Source organism: Euprymna scolopes, chromosome 46 (assembly GCF_053919585.1).
Source record: "Euprymna scolopes isolate OS-2025 chromosome 46, ASM5391958v1, whole genome shotgun sequence".
Lineage (NCBI taxonomy): Eukaryota > Metazoa > Mollusca > Cephalopoda > Sepiida > Sepiolidae > Euprymna > Euprymna scolopes.
In genome coordinates, this window is record NC_136527.1 from 14997612 (window position 1) to 15018150 (window position 20539).

At 37.7% G+C, this 20539-nt stretch overlaps 1 protein-coding gene across 1 annotated transcript in view; it reads left to right on the plus strand.

Moving 5' to 3' along the window:
• LOC145270829 (anti-sigma-I factor RsgI6-like) overlaps positions 1-20539 on the plus strand; it is a 74686-nt gene that overhangs the window by 35023 nt on the left and 19124 nt on the right. Inside the window, exons 6-8 of the mRNA XM_080126402.1 lie at positions 5372-5530; positions 9661-9716; positions 13151-13282. Of these exons, the coding sequence (XP_079982528.1) occupies positions 5372-5530; positions 9661-9716; positions 13151-13282 (347 nt within the window). The remainder of the gene's footprint in view (positions 1-5371; positions 5531-9660; positions 9717-13150; positions 13283-20539) is intronic.

Genomic DNA, 20539 nt, shown 5'->3' on the forward strand with positions numbered 1-20539 from the left:
TGTGTTTAGGGTTATTGCGGACCAGGATATAAAATACCCTAAATCGCTACAAGAAAAAATAATGAAACGAATTGAATGAAGGAAACAAAGAACTCAAATGCTGGAATAAAATAAACGTGTCGTTTATTTTCTGTTGAGGAATGAAAGTCTTCGGTGTACACGTGTTCATTCAGCCGCTGACTACTACGCGCGTGGAAGGAAAGGGAATACAATAGGGAAACGCGAAGTGGCAAGATGTCTGTAGAAAGAAAGGGTTAAGCTCAGTAGAACGTCGCGCACATGTCTGTGTCGATGGGCCAAAGCGAAGGGGAGATAGAGTGAGAAAGTCAATCCAGTTCATGGAGAGGGAAAGCTTATAAAGTGTACTTGCGCTTGCCCCACATTACAGTAGCAGGGAAAGTGACGTTAGAACATGCGGTCAGTTCGTCGACTAAACAGGTCGAACGCTGGTCCAGACGAAAAAGGGAAGTTGACAAGTTTTGTTGACTTTTATACTGGGGTCAGTGTTCTGACTGCGCATGTCTGGCTTTCACTCTAAAGGAAGTGACGTTTCGCATGTGTGCGTACTTGTGCGCGTATGTGTGCGTATATGTGTGTACGTTAGCGTGTGTGCGTGTGCGCGCGTGAATGTGAGTGTATGTATGAGGCTGTGTATATGCGTGCGTGTGTGCGTATGTGCGTGTGTACGTGTGGGTGTGTATATGTGTGAGAAAACATGTTCGAACAGGGTATATACCGAACTGTTATACACGCACATAAAAGTCTATCTTAACAACCTGTGACACGTCTAGTTTTTGTGTGTGCATAATGCACGAAACGAAGACAACATACCTGTCCGTTGTTAGCCGCCTCTGTCTTTTTGCCGCTGCCTCAATCATCTTGGGTGGAGCTGGACCTGTTTCAAGAAAACGCTTCAAGACAGGGACCAAAGACGAATGAGTGTTTTTAATTTATATTTTATTCACTCCTTAGGCACCTCGTCACAGCAGAAATGGAGTGAATCTTGGTTTCTGGGTTCTCAATTTGAGACCATCATCTCCCACATGGGGAGATCTTCTTAACCCACCTTGCTGTTCCGGCGTCTCAAATCTAACTCACTAAACTTAACTCAGTTTATTCAAACCGGAACACCTGGTACGTCACGTCCGGTCACTGTTCGGATACTTCCGATTGAAATGATCAGTTACAGAGTTTGATATCTGTAAAATTTAAATTCTGTTGTCCACCTATCGTTAGGTAGATATATAATTAGATAGATAGATAGATAGACAGATAGATAAACAGATAGATCGATCGATAGATAAATCGTTAGATAGATAGGGCGATCGATAGAAAGACAGATTGATAGATCGATAGAAAGATCGTTAGATAGATAGATAGATAGATAGACAGACAGATAGATCGATAGATAGATAGATAGATCGTTAGATAGATAGATAGACACATAGATAGATCGATAGATAGATAGACAGACAGATAGATAGATCGATAGATAGATAGATCGATAAATAAATAGATAAATAGATAGATTGATAAATATATATATATATATATAGAGAGAGAGAGAGAGATAAATAGATAAATAGATAGATAAATAGATAAATAAATAGATAGATAGATAAATAGATGGATAGATAAATAGATAAATAGATAGATAAATAGATAAATAGATAGATAGATAGATAAATAGATGGATAAATAGATAGATAAATAGATAAATAGAGAGATTGATAAATATATATATATATTGATACATAGATAAATATATATATAGATAAATAGATAAATAGATAGATAAATAGATAGATAAATAGATAGATCGATAAATATATATATATATATATATATATATAGAGAGAGATAAATAGATAAATAGATAGATAAATAAATAGATAGATGGATAGATAAATAAATAAAAAAAAAGGTAAATAGATAGATAGATAAATAGATAGATAGATAAATAGATAGATAAATAGATAGATAGATAGATAGATATATGGATAGATAAATAGATCGATAGATAGATAAAAAAATAGATAAATAGATAGATAGATAAATAGATAGATAGATAAATAGATAAATAGATAGATAAATAGATAAATAGATAGATAAATAGATAGATAGATAAATAGATAAATAGATAGATAGATAAATAGATAAATAGATAGATAAATAGATAAATAGATAGATAAATAGATAGATAGATAAATAGATAAATAGATAGATAGATAAATAGATAAATAGATAGATAAATAGATAGATAGATAAATAGATAAATAGATAGATAAATAGATAGATAGATAAATAGATAAATAGATAGATAAATAGATAGATAGATAAATAGATAGATAGATAAATAAATAGATAGATAAATAAAAAGATAGATAGATAGATAAATAGATAATAATAGGTACATAGATAGATAAGTAGATAGATAGATAGAAATATGGATAGATATATAGATAGATAGATAAATAGATAGATAGATAGATAGATAGATAGATAGACAGACAGATAGATAGATATATAAATAGATAGCTAAATAGATAGATAGATAGATAGATAAATAGACAGATAGATAGATAGATAGATAGATAGATAGAGAGATAGATAGATAGATAGATAGATAGATAGATAGATAGATAACTGCTTCTACCTGGCTTTTATATACACCTCCACACACGTGTGACACTTGTTGTGAGAATGTTGCTGTTATTGTATTTGCCGGATCTTAATGGTGCTTTCTTCTAGATTTATGTGAAGATGATAAAGTTCAGTGACGACTTTTGTTATATGATCGTCCATCTTTTGCGAGTTGAGACAGCATAAATAGGTCTTGTCAATAATTAAATATGTGTGTAGCGTGGCATGGCCATATACGGGTTTTGACGAAAAGTTGAAAAGTTGGCTGTTCGTTTGTGTTACATTTTCATAATTGAGCGATTAATCAACCAAATAAAATAAGAGTCTTCATATATGCGCGTGTTTATGCCAGACATTTTCATTGTTTGCATCGTCGCTTCTTTCATCTTCGTCACCTTTCATCACCTGGCCATCATTGTCTCGTCTATTTAACTATGCAGAAAAGACACAAGGAGACGTTTGCCGAGTTTTCCTCAAGGTTTTATTGGAGGTAATGAATTTAAGAGAAAAAGAGAGAGATCAAATAACTAAATTGATGTACTTCTTAATTTCCTAACTTACTAACTTAAGAAACAAGCGACGCAGACGGACAGAGACTCAGGCAACATTCAGTTTAGATTATTCTATATTATTTGCGTTTCCTCAATGGTCGTGATTGTATTATCTATTTAACTAAGACGAATAAGACTATTCATGCAGAAAAGACACGAGGAGACGTTCGCTAAGTTTTCTTCAAGGTTTTATTTGAAAGTGAACTTATATTTGACCTTTTCTAACTCATCTCCATATCCGTGTTTTTTCTAGTGACCGTTCCAGTGCCACAACACTTATTAACTTAAGAAATGAATGATGCTTACGGACAGAGACTCAGGCAACATTCAGCTTAGACCATTCTATATTATTTGCATTTTCATCAAAGTTTTATTAGAAAAGTAGACTTAGAAGATAAAAAGAAGCTAAATAACTACAGTGATTTATATCTTAATTTCCTAATTTACTGTTGTGTGGATTCCCTCATGCATAAGATATGGACTCTTCTAATCTGTATAAATTTACCGAGAGTCATCGTAGTCTGCTATCTTGGCAGAAGCTATTACGATAGTTGTTTTTTGTTCCCATATATTTTACGTTTTCTAACTTATCTTCTTTTTTCCTTTTTCCCGTTTTCCTTAGTGGCCCTTCCAGTGCTACAACATTTACTAACTTAAGAAACGAGTGACGCAGACGGACAGAGACTCAGGCAACATTCAGCTTAGATTATTTTACATTATTGTCGGTGTATCCAATCAGAGCGAGACTGATTTGAAAATCTGTGTTTCTCTCATTCGAAAATGTGACATCATGTTATTGTTTGATTCATGTTTTGTCTACAGAGTTTGACCTTGTGTCATCCTTCTACCGTTCAACCTTGAGAACAGTTCGGCTTGAGTGTTCTGACATGCACTAAATGTGACCCTTGTATAAATTCACACTAGCTAGCTTAATCGCTAATTACCGGCATAGGGCATCTACTATGTAACAGTTTGTTGAACAATGGCGTTTCTCTGTTCTAATTTTCATGTTTATTGTTATATCGATAACATTTTTTTTACAAAGGAGTTTGTAAATCTCACCCCTTCACTGTTGAAGTTCCTAAATGCCAGAAAGTTTTCTACTCTAATAATTTCTTCCCTGTAAGAGCTAGAGTTTGGAATTTTCTTCCTACTACTTACTTCTTTGTCTGTACTGATATGTAAAGTTTAAATGTAATGTAAATCAACATCTTGTTAATCTTTCCTAGACATGGTTCCAAATAGTAGCCTTTACATTTAAGTTGTGATATGCTTTGTTAGGGGTGAACGTGAGTAAAAAAAAAGACCAGAGGAGAGAGAATCAGAGAGAACTTGATCATTAACGGCCTTTGAAGTGTTGCCATAGATGGCAGTGTCTTCAACATAAATGCCTACAAATGATCTTAGGGCGTGATTTGGTGTGGGTCAGGAAGAGAGTTGGGTCCATGATGGATCCCTGAGAGATTCCAGCATTAATACTGTGAGCTTCTGATTTCTGTCCATCGACCAGTACTCTTATTAACCTATCAGAAAGAAATGATTTAATAATTGAGAAGACATTTCCAATTATACCGTAGCTATACCTGCAGCTGGAGATCTTGTGTTTTTCTTCTTTTTATTGTGGTAATTGTCTTTTGCCCCTGTTATCTTTTTACATCAAGTAGTTTAATGTTTCAAAAGATTGTTTAAATTACGATTTTATTAAGTTGTTATCCGAAAGTAAAATTTGCAACTATTTTACTTCTTCCATTGAGTAGATGTTTTTGTATTTTTAAACTTTATAATTTCTAGTTTCTCGTTCAGACATAACCTCAAAATCAAAAAAAAAAAAAAAATTGCACTCTACCAATACAAGAATGCTCCGTTCACAAAGATCAGATATTAATGCCTTGTCTCAAACATGCATCAAAAGTTTTCTTTTTAATAGCTTATTAATCACGTAGTTATCCGAAGGTAAAATTTTTGTCTACAGTTTGCAACTATTTTGCTTTTTTCTATTAAATAAATTATTTTATATTTTTAAACTTTATAATTTCTAGTTTCTCGTTCAGACATAGCCTACACAGATCGTCTTAAAATCTAAAAAAAAACTTAGCCTGCCGTAAGATTTTCCACTATACCAATACTTTAAGTTCATAAACCATTTGAACCCATTTTCGTTTATTTTTGTTTTACAGATCCTTCAGAAGACGGATACTTTTAAGTGGGGTGCGGCCGTGAAGACATGGTTGATAAATAACCCACACTACCGGAAGTATTCCGATTTTATATACAAGAATTTTAATTGGGCCGTCATTGAGAATGACTTGAAATGGGCCAACAACGAGCCACACAAGGTCGGTAGAATTCGAATCCGTATTATCTATATTCTGCTTTGTTCTTTACACTTTAAAAAAAAAAAGGCCAAATAAAATTTTTAAGGCCAAACTGCTTCTTAAAAAAAGCTAAATACAATTTTGGAGGCCAAATTGCTTTTTAAAATAAGTCCAAATAAAATTTTTGAAGGCTAATCTGCTTTTTAAAAAAGCCAAATACAATTTTGGAGGCGAAATTGCTTTTTAAAATAAGTCCAAATAAAATTTTTGAAGGCCAAACTGCTTAAAAAAGGCCAAATAGAATTTTTGAAGGCCTAACTGCTTAAAAAAAAAAAGGCCAAATGCAATTTTTTAAGTCAAAAATTGTATTTGGCCTTTTTTTTTTTAAAGCAGTTTAAAAAAAAAAGGCCAAATACAATTTTTGCAAAGGCCAAATTTTTGAAGGCCAAACTGCTTAAGAAAATGCCAAATACAATTTTTAAAGGCCAAACTGGTTTTTTTTTAAAAAGGCTCAATTCAATTTTTGAAGGCCAGATTGCTTTGAAAATAAAGGCCAAATACAATTTTTGAAGGCCAAATTGCTTTAAGAAAAGGTCAAATAAAATTTCGGAAGAAAAAAGAAAGAAAAAAAAAGAAAATTAACATTGTCTGCCAAGAGGTGCTGAACTGAAGGATTGAATTAAAGATTGTCTTTTCTAATGTGATTTTATTATTTGTGTTGAACTATGTAGCACAATATTACTTTCTAATTGTTTATCATAATTTATTTTTGTTTCTCATAATTTATCTCATTTGAGTCAGTTCTATATTTTGAATACTATGGACGCTATTTTCATACGAATGTTAATAAACTCATATTTACGGCGTGTTATTGCTTTTTTTTTTTTTTTTGTCCAGAAAATATTTGTTGACTTGTTCGTATTTTGCATAATGAATCACGATGCTATTATGCATACATCTAAATTATTGAGGATAAGGGTTAATGAGTGTACGGTGGTCACCATGGCAACAGTGTAGTCATCGGTAGGGGTGGAAATTTGTTTATATTGGACTTGAAGATAGAAATATTGTAAACAGCAGGAAAGTGTACCAGTGGAACAGAGTTCCACAGGTGGGCAGCTCTAGGAAAGAATGGAATTTGTGTTTAGAGTTAGGCACAGAATTGGAGGGAAATTGTTGAAAGCGGTTGTAGCAAGACGAGTGCTTTTTGTAGCCGTTTGACAAGAGGGAACCATAGATTGAAGCTAATACAAGCACTTGCCATAAAAAATGTTAAATCAGAGACAGGCACACAACGTACGTTTCTGTAGAGAAGAAGTTGTATCGAAGAGAAAAAAAGCATCACATTTATGTATAAAGATTGTGTTTTGTTTTGATATGTGCCCTCGGAAGTCACCGGGATAACACAATCGGAACGAGAACCTCAGATCTTCATCTGCAGGCTGGAATAATAAAATTGTCGCCCTAGAAAAGATGACATGATTCCATTTCCGTTAGAGAAAAAAAAACGGTTTTCTGTTTTTGTTGCAGACCATCTACGAATTGGCCAGTTGTGTACAAATCCCAAGAGCGATAGGAGTCTTCTGCCATGGCTGAAAGTGACACAATGTTTAACAAGCGAGATCGGAGATGTGCCGTTGTACAACTCATGCTCTCTCCCAATCCGAGTTATGACAACAGGACCATCGCCAGCACCCTCAAAATGTATCACTGGATTGTCACGAATAACAGGGATATGCCCAGGATGATGAAACAAAGTTTCCGGCTATGGTTACAGTCTTCGATGTGGTTTCAAGTGAGGACCACATCATGCCACCTCACATCTTTGCAGTCAACATCAAAGTGTACCTGGATGTGTTGAAGAGTGTGGTGCTCCCTTGGTGGCCAGCAGAGCTTAGTGTCGGCCAACATGTCCAAAGAGACTCAGACATGGCTTTAGAAAGAGTGCTACTACTATATACTCTCTCTTCACCCGACCTGAACCCGCTGGACTACTTCGTTCAGACATAACATCTAAAAAAAAAAAAATTTGCCTTAAGATTTTTCACTGTACCAATACAAGAATGCTCCGTTCACAAAGATTAGATATTAATGCCTTGTCTCAAACATGCATCAAAAGTTTTCTTTTTAATAGCTTATTAATCAAGTAGTTTATAATTTCTAGTTTCTCGTTCAGACATAGCCTACACAGATCGTCTTAAAATCTAAAAAAACTTAGCTTGCCTTAAGATTTTCCACTATACCAATACCTTTAAGTTCATAAACCCTTTGAACCCATTTTCCTTTATTTTTGTTAAGAAGATCACCAACATGACCTCCCACAACATCAAAGCCAGCCTCATCGCCATCATTTGCTGAGTATTCGCCGAGCTCACGCTAGTGCTTCTTGAAAAGGCATGCTTACAGTTCTGGACACGTATTGAGGCAGTGATTGAGGCTGAAGGTGGCTGCATTGAATAAGTGTCAGCTTTACTACATAATCAATAAGAGTGTACGAGCCCTTCTAGTCTCGCACGAATACACGCATTCACATCTCAACCCATTTTTCTTGTCATATACATACGCGCTCACAAACATACATGCGCACGTACACACACGTAGATATATTCACGTTCACATACATACACCAACATTCACGTGCATACACACACACGCTAATGTACACACATGTACGCACACGTACGCACACATGGGCAACATCACTTCCCCTTTGAAGGAAATCCACACGTGCGCAAAAGACCACCGGAAACACCTGTAAAAGCAAGAGAGCTGAGCTGTTCAGCCTTTCTCTCTCTCTTTCTCTCTCTCTCTCTCTCTCTCTCTCTACAATAGACTTTCCTTCTCACCAGTTAACAGTGAGAGACGCACGCCAAACTAAACACGTGCTGTACCCGTTTATTTCATTTGTTTCTTCACGAAATAAATTCTAGTTCGTTTATTTCAATTTAACACATCGTTCCTTTCTTTCTCAAAACAATTTATTTCTCCTATTTTATTATCATTTTTCCTATTTTATTATCATTTTTCCTATTTTATTATCATTTTTCCTATTTTTATTTGCTTCCCCACTGAGCAAATTAGGCACAAGGCCGTTTTTTAATGTGGATGGAGAAGGGGAGGGGGAAGGGAAAAAGGGACCAGCTCCCGAGAGGTGGGAAATGGGAGCTTGATAGTGATTTGCCAGCTGGACCAGAAGATTGCCACAAGGGCAATGGTCTTTGCTTGCAGCATCTGCCGGAACAAATGGTATTTATTTGCTCCCCCACCGAGCAAATTAGGCACAAGGCCGATTTTTAATGTGAGGAGTGAAGGGGAAATGGGGACCAACTCCCCGGGGAGTAGTGGAGTTGGATAGTGACAATTGGTATGAAGGGTTGCCCCCTACATTGACCAAGGTCTTATATGTGGGGTCGCCCCCACATATGGTCTTTGCTTGCAGTATCTGCCAGAACAGATGGTATTTATTTGCTCCCCCACCGAGCAAATTAGGCACAAGGCCAATTTTTAATGTGATGAGTGAAGGGAGGGGGAAGGGAAAAGGGGGACCAGCTCCCGAGAGGTGGGAAATGGGAGCTGGTTAAAGGTCAGGCATGTGGGGTTGCCCCCACATCTGGTCTTTGCTAGTCATAGCTAGTCATAGCTTGCAGTATCTGCCGGAACAGATACTACACTTTGATCCTGGCCCGAAGGCCAAGAAGGTGAAAAATGTTAATTATAATCAACAAAATTAAATGACAAAAAACGCTTCAAGCCTCTGGTATCCCCCTCCCTCGTGTAAGGGGACAAGCTCCCGAGAGGTGGGAAATGGGAGCTGGATAGTGATTTGCCAGCTGCCCCAACTAGGGTTTCCCCTACATGGACCAGAAGATTGCCAGCATCTGCCGGAACAGATACTACACTTTGATCTTGGCCTGAAGCTGCAGTATTGTTTTGTTTATGGCAACAAATTTATCATTACGACCACCGCTGATTCGACGAACTTAGTTTTAGCATCGAAATCTAAATACCACAAACTCATGCGATGCGGCTATGAGCAAACAAAGTTTTCTATCTGTATTTGTCATAACTTTATCCTCGAGTGGTTTTAATACTCGATAAATGCTGACTTGTTAGTACAAAAATATTACTTTCATTTTATTTTATTTTTACAGGGAAAAATGAATTTGGCCCCAGCGAAGAGCACAGTGTCTCACTTGTTAAAAAATCAGTAAGTTTTTTTGTTTTTTTTGGTTTCAAATTGCGTTATGAAATATTTCGTTTCACTTCAGTCGAAGTTCTCAGAAATCAACGGTCCCCTTCCTAGGTCAAACACTGGATCTCATATATGAAATAAATAATTTTTTATTTTTTTAAATACAATTTTCACCCCAAACAAGGCACAGTGACGCTTTGAAGTAGGGGGCTACTATCAGGGACATAAGTTGCAGGGATACTATGAAGGGAGTTGAGCAGCAAGATGTTTGTTTACATTACACTTGAACTTCTGCATGTCAGTACACTTGGGAAAGCAGAATCCCTGAAGGGAGTTACAAAAGTCTAACAGTTCTGGGGAAGAAACTATTGGAGTAGAAGGCCTTCTTACACATAGGGCTCTCTACTGTGAAGGGGTGGGATTTAGCTGCTTGTCGGGTTTGTCGGGGGCATTCATGTTGAGGAGGTAAAAGTGCTTGTATTACGTCAGAGCATTCACCATTAAAGTACTTGTAGAACATGCAGAGGGATGCAACATCATTTCGTCGATGGGACAGAGGCTGAAGCTTAGATAACAGTTCAGGACCTATCAGGTTGGCGACTCTCTTTTGAAACCTGTCAAGGAGTGAGAAACAAGTAGCAGATGCACCAGTCCAAATGTGACACCAATACTCCATACATGGGCGAATGGTGGCCTTATAGAGGTATAGGATACTTTCAGGCGTAAGTAGCTTCCTAACACGGTAGAGAGAGCCTGCGTCCTTCGCAGGGGCACCTTTCTGGCCTTTGGGCCGAGATGAAGGTGTAGTATCTGTTCCAGCAGATGCTGCAAGCAAAGACCATTGCCCTTGTGGCAATCTTCTGGTCCATGTAGGGGCAACCCTAGTTGGGCCAGCTGGCAAATCACTATCCAGCTCCCATTTCCCACCTCTCGGGAGCTGGTCCCCTTTTCCCTTCCCCCTCCCCCTCTCTCTCCACATTAAAAAACGGCCTTGTGCCTAATTTGCTCAGTGGGGGAGCAAATAAATACCGCCCGCCTCCCTCGCGGGGGCACCTTTGTGGTCTTCAGACTTAGATCAAAGTGTAGTATCTTATCCGGCAGATACTGCAAGCAAAGACCCTATGTGGGGGCGACCCCACAGATAAGACCTTGGTTAATGTAGGGGCAACCCTTCATACCAATTGTCACTATCCAGCTCCCCTACTCCCTGGGGAGTTGGTCCCCATTTCCTCTTCACTCCTCACTTTAAAAATCGGCCTTGTGCCTAATTTGCTCGGTGGGGGAGTAAATAAATACTGCCCGCCTCCCTCGTGACAGCACCTTCATGTCCTTCAGGCCAAGATCAAAGTGTAGTATCTGTTCCAGCAGATGCTGCAAGCAAAGACCATTGCCCTTGCAGCAATCTTCTGGTCCGTGTAGGGGCAACCCTACAGGGGCCAGCTGGCAAATCACTATCAAGCTCTCATTTCCCACCTCTCGGGAGCTGGTCCCCTTTTCCCTTCCCCCTCCCGTTCTCTCTCCACATTAAAAAACGGCCTTGTGCCTAATTTGCTCAGTGGGGAAGCAAATAAATACAGCCCACCTTCTTTGCAGCAACCTTGGCAATGCTCTCAATGTATCTGTTCCAGTTCATGTTCCCTGTAAAGGATAGGCCTAGTTCAAAGGAAGTACTTTCGGGTAATGAGTTTTTGTTCATTAAAGATCTCATTTACCTCTCAAACTTTTCTAAATTTGTAATAATAATATCTCTCACTCTCTCTCTCTCTCTCTCTCCCTTTCTCTCTCTCTCTCTCTCTCTCTATATATATATATATATATATATATATCTTCTTCTTCTTCTTCTATAATATAAAGTTGAACGTCTGTGTGTGTGTCTGGTCACGAATAGGCTCCTATATGATTGACTACTTTAAAAAACTGATCACATATAACGATAGAAGATGTATCGAGACACAGTCATGGGTATGTTTGATCTGGCAGAACGGTGATTCATTAAAGTTGTGGTGTCTGCGTTCGCGCCTGGTCCACAAAGTATGGAAATAAAAAATTTAAAAATTAAAAAACGTTTACAAGGGTTTTTGATATAGATATACATAATAATACTTTGATAAGTATGTTTTAACTTAAATAGAGATGGTATAATAAAATTGGGGGGTCTGCGTTCGCGCCTGGCCTCCACAGAATGGAAATAGGCACAAACTTTAATAAAGATTTTTCATATCTATCTGCGTAAATATACTTTGATAATTATGTTTCAGTTTGAAGAAATATGGTATAATAAAATTATGGGGTGTTCGTTCGCACCTGACCTCCATAGAATGGAAATATGTCACAAAGTTTAACAAGGTTTTTTTAATATAGATCCACAGAATATTGTGATAAGTGTTTCAGTGTGAACATGTATGGTATAATAAATGATGGGGTTTATCTATTTTATTTTTACTTTCATCATATTTTGCTTTGGTTTTGATAGCCCCAAATTCGAAGCTATCTCTTTACAACCCTTCCTTTTCATAACCTATCATACTTTCATAAATCAGAGTCCATTTTCTGTAGGCTGTTTTTGAACCTAATCAACGACGGGCACTAGTATATATATATATATATATATATATATATATATATATATATATATATATATATATATATATATATAAGACTACTTAATTTAATCACATAAGTTAATATACGAAAGTATAAATGTATGTGTAAACTTTAAGTATTTACTTCAACAGTGCTCATTACATAGGTAGTGCTAGGTAGTAAGTTATAAAATATATATAGCAATTAAGCTACAGGGAATATTCAGCATTTCATTCACGCTAGGATTCATCAGGTCTAAGGCATAAGCTTGATATATATATATATATATATATATATATATATATATATATATATATATATTTTAATTACATTTTCACCCCAAACAAGGCGTATTGCCACTTTGGTGTAGGGGGCTACTATCAGGGGCAGCGACTACTGGGGCACTATGTTGGGATTTGGGCAGCAAGATGTCGGTTCACGTTGCACTTGAACTTCTGCATGTCAGTACAGTTGGGGAAGCAGGAACTTCGAATGGAATTCCAGAGTCTAGCGGTTCTGGGGAAGAAACTACTGGAGTAGAAAGATCTTTTACATCTAGGGATCTGCTGTGTGGGGGGAGGGATTTAGCTGCCTGTTGGGTTTGTCGAAGGTGTCTACGTCGTGGGGGCACAAGTGTCTGCAGTTCGTCAGAGCATTCACCATTAAAATACTTGTAGAACAGGCAGAGGGATGCAACGTTTCGTCGATGGGACAGAGGCTGAAGCTTAGATGCCAGTTCATATATATATATATATATATATATATATATATATATATATATATATATATATATATATATATATATTTATATATATGTATATATATATATAAATTTTAAAATTTTGTTTGAACTTTATTTGTTTCAGTATCCATGTTCGAGGCCACACCCTGTTTTATGGAGCGTCTGACCCTTCCTGGGTGAAACACTTGAGAGGGAAAGCATTGCTCAAGGCCATAAAATTGCGGATCAAACAAGCCGTGGGAACGTTTAAAAATAAGTAAGTACCAAGGAAGATAAAATGTGAAACAAGGTCGTTTTAATTATCAGGAGGGAGCAAAAAATGAGCAAAGAAAAATTATTATTATTAATAATAAAGGGTTGGGTTCGAGACTCCTAACAAACGGTTCCCCAGTTCGATACAAAACACCTGATGAAGGCCGGAGGGCAAAACGGCCGAAACGTTGTGACAATAACAACCAAGATGAGGAAGTCAGTCCGACAATCTCAATCAATGAAAACACCTCATCTCCAAAAATACAGACAATAAGGTCAATATATTTGGATTTTACCGTCATTGGATTATTTACCTTTTACCAGACTATCCATTCACGTGAAATCAGCTTTTTCTTCACCATATTCCCTCTGATTCACTTTTTTGTTATCAAGTAAGATCTTTGACTTACTTGTAGTTTCATCAAATACTTTTGTATGCAAAATCCGATCCCGCATTTTGCTAATTCCTACCCTCTGATGAGAAGGAAAGTATTTCTTCGAAACTCCGCAGATTAAGGACTATCCACTTATCTAGTGTTTCCTTTTCCAATGTTTTTAAGGTCGTTTTAATTATCAGCTTCCCAAAAGAAGGGGGCAAAAAAGGAGCAAAGAAAAATTAACTCAGAACAGATACTACACTTTGAGTTATATTTTTTTTTTATTCACTCTGAAAAGTTTACAACTAAAAGAGAAATAAACAAAAAATTAGACACAAGGCCACTCAAAATTTGGGGAGGGGATGTCTATGGGCATCCTCGTCCCTGTATCTTGGTTTGTCTATGCTGATCCTAGCTAAGGTTCTCATTCATCAAAATACCTCAAGTACACCGAGGGTTGTCCTACTTAAGATTCTCATCGTGTGTGTGTGTGTGTGTGTGTGTGTGTGTGTGTGTTATTATTTTTTATTCTATTTATTTATTTATTTATTTATTCGTTTTTTATAAGCAATATTTGTAAACATAAAATTTTATAAAAAGTCGTTTGTTTAATTTTATTTTATTGGCTTTATTATGATCAGTTATTATTAAGATTAAGCCTCCCTCCTTACCCATAAAAATAAATCTACATACATGATAATTGAAGCGAGCCGTACATACAAACATTCACTTTTATTATATTCTAGTTTTTGCACAATTTTGAAATCTTTGGTTTGTACTTTAACGACAAAGTTGTTGTAAACAAAAAAAAAAATTATTTTACTAATGAGTCATCAAGGCTTGAGATTACTCGATAAGGGTGAATGAGATAGATGCTGGTTTAATAATGAAGAATATTACAAGCATATTGAAGATGCTTAATGGAAGAAACCAAGTTTGATTACTTATGAGGAGGGTAGTTTTTGAGAAGTATTTATTTACATTGGATTTGAAGCCGGCCATGTTGTAATCTGAAGGGAAACATTCCTGTGGCAATATGTCCAGACGAAAGAAGCTGTTTTCGTGAAAAATCTGCCTGATGTTATGGGAGAGGGGGGGGGGAGTAAAAAAAAATACAATCAAAATGCTAGTAGTAGAACGGCCACTGCTTTCCGGCTTGATGTTGGACGAAAACAATCAAGTCGCTCTCTATATGGGGTTGAAATTCTAGGTAGGAACAAAGAAACTGTGGTTGGCTGGGATGGGGGGGGGGTATGTGAAGTCTCTCCAAGATTGCTTATTGGGGTAGCCGGGGACGAAAATGAAAGGATCAGAGTGAGGGTATCTTGGAGGTTTCCTATCAGGGATGGAAGGGACCATTCACTCGGCTAGCTAAGAACCCAGTCTAAACGCTTGTTTTAGGTTAGTTGGTTGTTTTTGTTTTACAGCATATCAACCCTTTTCAGGTTATTTAATGCCGAATCCAGTGATTTTGAAGAATTTTTTTTTAATAGAATATATTTGTTTTTGTATTTTTTTTCAAGTCGGTTTCTATTTTTATTTTACCCATAGTTGGGATCCTAACAGGTACAACCACTCCGGGTCAGAGTGAACCTGGGAGCAATGGTAATTAAAAGGTGGCTCCACACTCCTCAAAGCCTGCAAGCTGGGGCCTCACTATCGGATATAGTTTAAGATTATATCCAGGACCGTTTGTTTTAGGGGTCTGAAATCCGGCAGAATCTGGAACTGTGTACGCCATGCTTAGGCGGGGAACATGAACTCCAACTTTGCACCTCTACGCACACACAAGCTCGCTATCTTCGGTCGAAGGCCTCGGAGTATAATCTTTTCCTATCACATCTGATCTTTACCTTCAGCTGGTGCTTAAAGAAGGGGATCAGATCCTGATCAGCAAAAGATTCCGCACTTCTCTTGCACTCTTGAACTCCATATCACCATTCTAGCCACGGCTAGGATTGCAAGAAATACCATTCATCTGTCCCTGTCCCACAGTGGCTCTGTGCTGTGGATGACATAAGACACGTCCAGCAGACGAGGCTGCTTGGGATCGATGCAAGCTGTCACTTCGTTGACATATGCCCAGTACCGTCTAAGTCCGTTGCAATTGAAGAACACATGATACTACACTTTGATCTTGGCCCAAAGGTTAAGAAAGAAAAATGGCAAGCTTTTTTCTATTTATTTAAAAAGAAAATACAACTTTGTTATATATGGCCTATGAAACTGTCTTCTGTTTTCCTGCTTTCCAACTGGCTACAATATGGTTGTCTTCAAGTCTAACATAAACAAGTTTTTGATGAACCTGTAGCAGAAACAAATAGAACTCTTTTTCTTGTGCATCAGTGCCTCCCCTGACTGTGCGATATGGCACATACTGACCAATCAGAGGCATAGTGCAGGGATCTTCCTTACCCCCTAAGGAACTATAACTGCTTCCGTTCCGGACGAGAAAAACTCCTCCCTTTTCCAGCCAGACGCCAAAGAGAGCGGACCTGTTCCCTCACTCTCCCTCTCTGCCTACACCGGTATCGACGATTTCCACTTGGGAATAACTACCGGGCAAAGGCAGACAAGTTTTATCCTAGTTATATCTTTTTGGCATCTTACCCTGACTCGCTTCAAAAAACCTTTTCCTTGTTAAGTTTTACGAAGTTGTTTGTTTGTTTATTCAGTAGCTTGTGTTGAAATAATAATTTTTTTAGGGAGTGCCCGAAAAGCACTAACTCAACTCCCTAAAAAGCGTTCCATACAAGTTAACAAATTTACCAAATTTCCATTACTAGCGATTACTTTATTGCCCAATTGTCTACTGTACACTCTTTAACCCTTATCCTCGAGTGGCCCCTTGGCCTTGATAAGTGATGATGCCTTTGTAAAAAAAAAATGGCTCGTAGAATTGCATTCATCAGCAAAAGATCTAACTAATTAGCATATTCTTTTAAACATTCATTTTAATCAATTCCCTATTAGTTTTTTTTCTGTTTTCTTATGGGATGATCATCTTTAGTTAACTATTACGTGTAATTATATTCATGCAGATATTCTACATGATTTATACTTGCGTAATATTTGCGTAAAAAGCTTATAGTAAACACAAACCTGTTTCTATATATGTATTTATGTATGCGTATATATTTTTGTGGCAGCTGACAGCCGCTACTAACAAACTACATCTCATTACTGCAAGATTTGAAATTCATTTCCTCCTGGCTTGTCCAATCACAAGTCAGCTCTCTATCACGTGACAGAGTATACAAAAGGCGAAACCTGAATCTATTAACCCTTTTCGGATCCTGACCCTGCCCGGGAGCAGACTTCAGTACAACGAGCTAGCTATATCTTTCAAACTCCTACTTGCTTTCACGTGCTACCCAAACGAACATTCTATCTTGACACAAGAACATCTGTCTCTTTCTTTCTCCTTTAACATGCCTCACCTATATCTAATTGTCGGATATTTAATCTTCGTTCCCACACAACAAACTCTTCACGTCTTCTATAAATACACGTGCGCGTACGAACAATGAACTCATCATACTGTTGCGGATCAGGATATAAAATACCCTAACTCGCCACAAGAAAAAATAATGAAACGAATTGAATGAAGGAAACAAAGAACTCAAATGCTGGAATAAAATAAACATGTCGTTTATTTTCTGTTGAGAAATGAAAGTCTTGGGTGTACACGTGTTCATTCAGTCGTTGACGACTACGCGCGTGGAAGGAATAGAGAAACGCGAAGTGGCAAGCCAGCCTGTAGAAAGAGAGGGTTAAGCTCAGTAGAGAATCGCACACATGTCTGTGTTGATGGACCAAAGCCGAAGGGGAGATAGAGTGAGAAAGTCAATCCAGTTCATGGAGAGAAAAAGCGTATAAAGTGTATGTGCGCTTATCCCACATTACAGTAGCGACATTAGGGCGCACTGGTCCAGACGAAAAAGGGAAGTGGACAGGTTTTGTTGACTTTTATACTGAAGTTAGTGTTCTGGGTGTGCATGTCTGGTTTTCACTTAAAAGGAAGTGACGTCACAACTCGGGTGTGTGTATGCGCATGAATGTGAGTGTGTGTATGAGGCTGTGTATATGCATGCGTGTGTGTGTGCATATGCGCGTGCGAACATGTGGGTGTGTATATGCGAAGGAAGACATGTTCGAACAAGACTCCCCCTCCTGGGGAGAAAAAAATATATATATACAAGAATACTAATACATTTCTAGCTATGACTCCCTTACTAACACGTTTATCTCTTGTACTCTTCTGATAAACGCCACTAACGAAGATAACAAATAAAGTTTGTTTATTAATATAGAATGAAATTTCCATTTTGTTGTCTCGTTTCTATATATTTGTTTAAAAAAATTTTGCCTACCAAACTCCTTTGTCAGTTCTCTTGCACGTTAGGGGGAGACCACTTTCTTTGCATCAGACTTGGCAATGTCTTCTATGTATTCATTCCAATTTATGTTGTGAACATTAAGCCGAGGAGTTTGAACAATGAGCTCTCAGGTAGTGTGTTATTTGTCATGGCAATCAGTGGTTGAAAATGTTTTTTTGTACTTGTTAAATAAAAAAGAAGCTGAGTCTTACCAGCATTAAATGTTACCATCCAGTTCCGAATTTAGTCTGACCCCGATCAGGTTACAGTAAAATGCCTGGCCTTACTGGTTGTGCGGTGATAATGGCTTAAATTAAAATTTAAAATGAAAAAGTCAAGTATCATGGTGCAATTATGCTTTAAATGTTATATTTCTCTAATGGCCGAATCGTCAAATATTTTTTTTTTTTTAAGTCAATTTGATTCCATGAGAAAAGCTTCTTTCTTAGAACTGTACGCCAGTGGAACTCTCTGTCGCTTGCCTGTTTCCCACCTGACTACAACTTGGATGTCTTCAAGTCCAACATAAACAAATTCCTGACAAACCGCCCCCTTAAGTAAGACACTATCAAAACCCCCAATACTAATGATTACTACAATACTATCTCATTGATTACTGTACACGCAATGACCCTGATCCCTGAGTGGCCTTCGGGCCTTGATAAGTGACGACCCCCATGTAAAAAAAAAATCTTTGTCATTTCTTGATTTATACATTCTTTGGCGATAATAAAAGCACACACAGCTGGTTATAAAAATATTTTGTTTATCTGTAAATATAAGCTTTCTGTTTTCAAATGACAGATTGTCAAATGTGGTGGCGTCCGTGACGGGGTTAGTGGTTGAGAAGAATGTGCTGCTGTCTGTATCTATTTTTATTTGACCTAGATGACGTCAACATTCCCATTTGCATTGTTTCCAAAAATGTGGTCACTCGTTGACCAGGGATTTTGCGTCCCAATATTTGACCCCCATTTAATGTCATCTCCCGAGCTTTGTATACGGACGTGACCGACTTTTGTTTGCTGTCCTCTCTCGGACTTTGCATACAAACTTGTGACCGACTTTTCATTTGACGTCACTCCCCGGGGATCATAACAAAAAGAACCACTTTGAACGCATCCCTGTCATGTCAAAGAATCTACTGTTGATTTCATATGTCGGGCCTTTCGCTTTGTGTGGTAATAACAATAACAACAACAACAACAATAATAATAATAATAATAATAATAATAATAATAATAATTCTGATTTCGTTTATGAACGTCTCTCTGGAAAGGGATGGGATTCATTTCCAGAGGATTTCCCTTAATCCTGGCTTCAAACCAGGAACTTCAAAAGTCAAGGATTTTCCTAAGGATGTTGGTGGTACCTACAATTGCAGAGGTCTGAAGATCACCTAAAACAAGGATGGCCTACTGCTGCCATATCTGGGCAGGAGCTGCTAAAAACAGCCTATCCTGCCTTGACAGAGTACAAAATAGACTTCGTGGCTTAGTGGAGTATGCCCTTTTCTCTACCCTGCAACCTCTCTCCCACAGAAGAGACGTTGCGAGCCTATCCTTGTTTTATCGTTATTTCCATGGCAGGTGCTCGTCTGAACTCCAATCTCTGGTCCCCCCTCGCCAATCTTTCACGAAAAACACTCGTCTAGCTGAATCCACTGTGAAAAATTTCCTTCACTCTTTATCTGTGCCTAAATCAAAACGTGGATTCCATGAACAAAGCTTCTTTCTTAGAACTGCACGCCTATGGAACTCTGTTCTGTCTGCCTGCTTCCCACCTGACTACAACTTGGATGTGTTCAAGTCCAACGTTAACAAATTCCTAATGAACCGCCCCCTTAAGTAAACACTTCATCAAATCTCCACACTAACGTACTGTACTTGCAATAACCCTTATCCATGAGTGGCTTCCGGGCCTTGATAAGTGGTGACCACCGTGTAAAAAAAAAAAACATCAGGGATTTGTAGTTTTTTCAATCGTCCTTCCAGACGACTTGATACTACTCCTAGTGCACCAACTACAACCGGGATTATTTGTGTTTTAACCCCGTGTATACGCCTTATCTCCAAGGCCAATGGAGCATAATTGCTCCACTTCTTGTTCTCCTTTTCTCTCACATTCCTGTCCCAGGGTATTGAAAAGTCTACAATCTGCCAGTTTTTTGAGACCTTGTCAATGACAACCAAATCAGGATGATTATGTTCCAATTGCTTGGTCGTTATGACACTTTTGTCCCACCATACCTCTACCTTGCCATCCTCACTTGTTCTCACTTCATCAGGCACCTCATAGAATCATTTTCCAGCACACTTCATTAGTAATCGTTAGTAATGGAGATTTGATAAAGTGTCTTACTTAAGGGGGTGGTTTATCAGGAATTTGTTTATGTTGGACTTGAAGACATCCAAGCTGTAGTCAGGTGGGAAACAGGCAAACGGAAGGGAGTTCCACAGGCGTGCACTTCTAAGAAAGAAGCTTTGCTCATGGAATCTTCGTTTT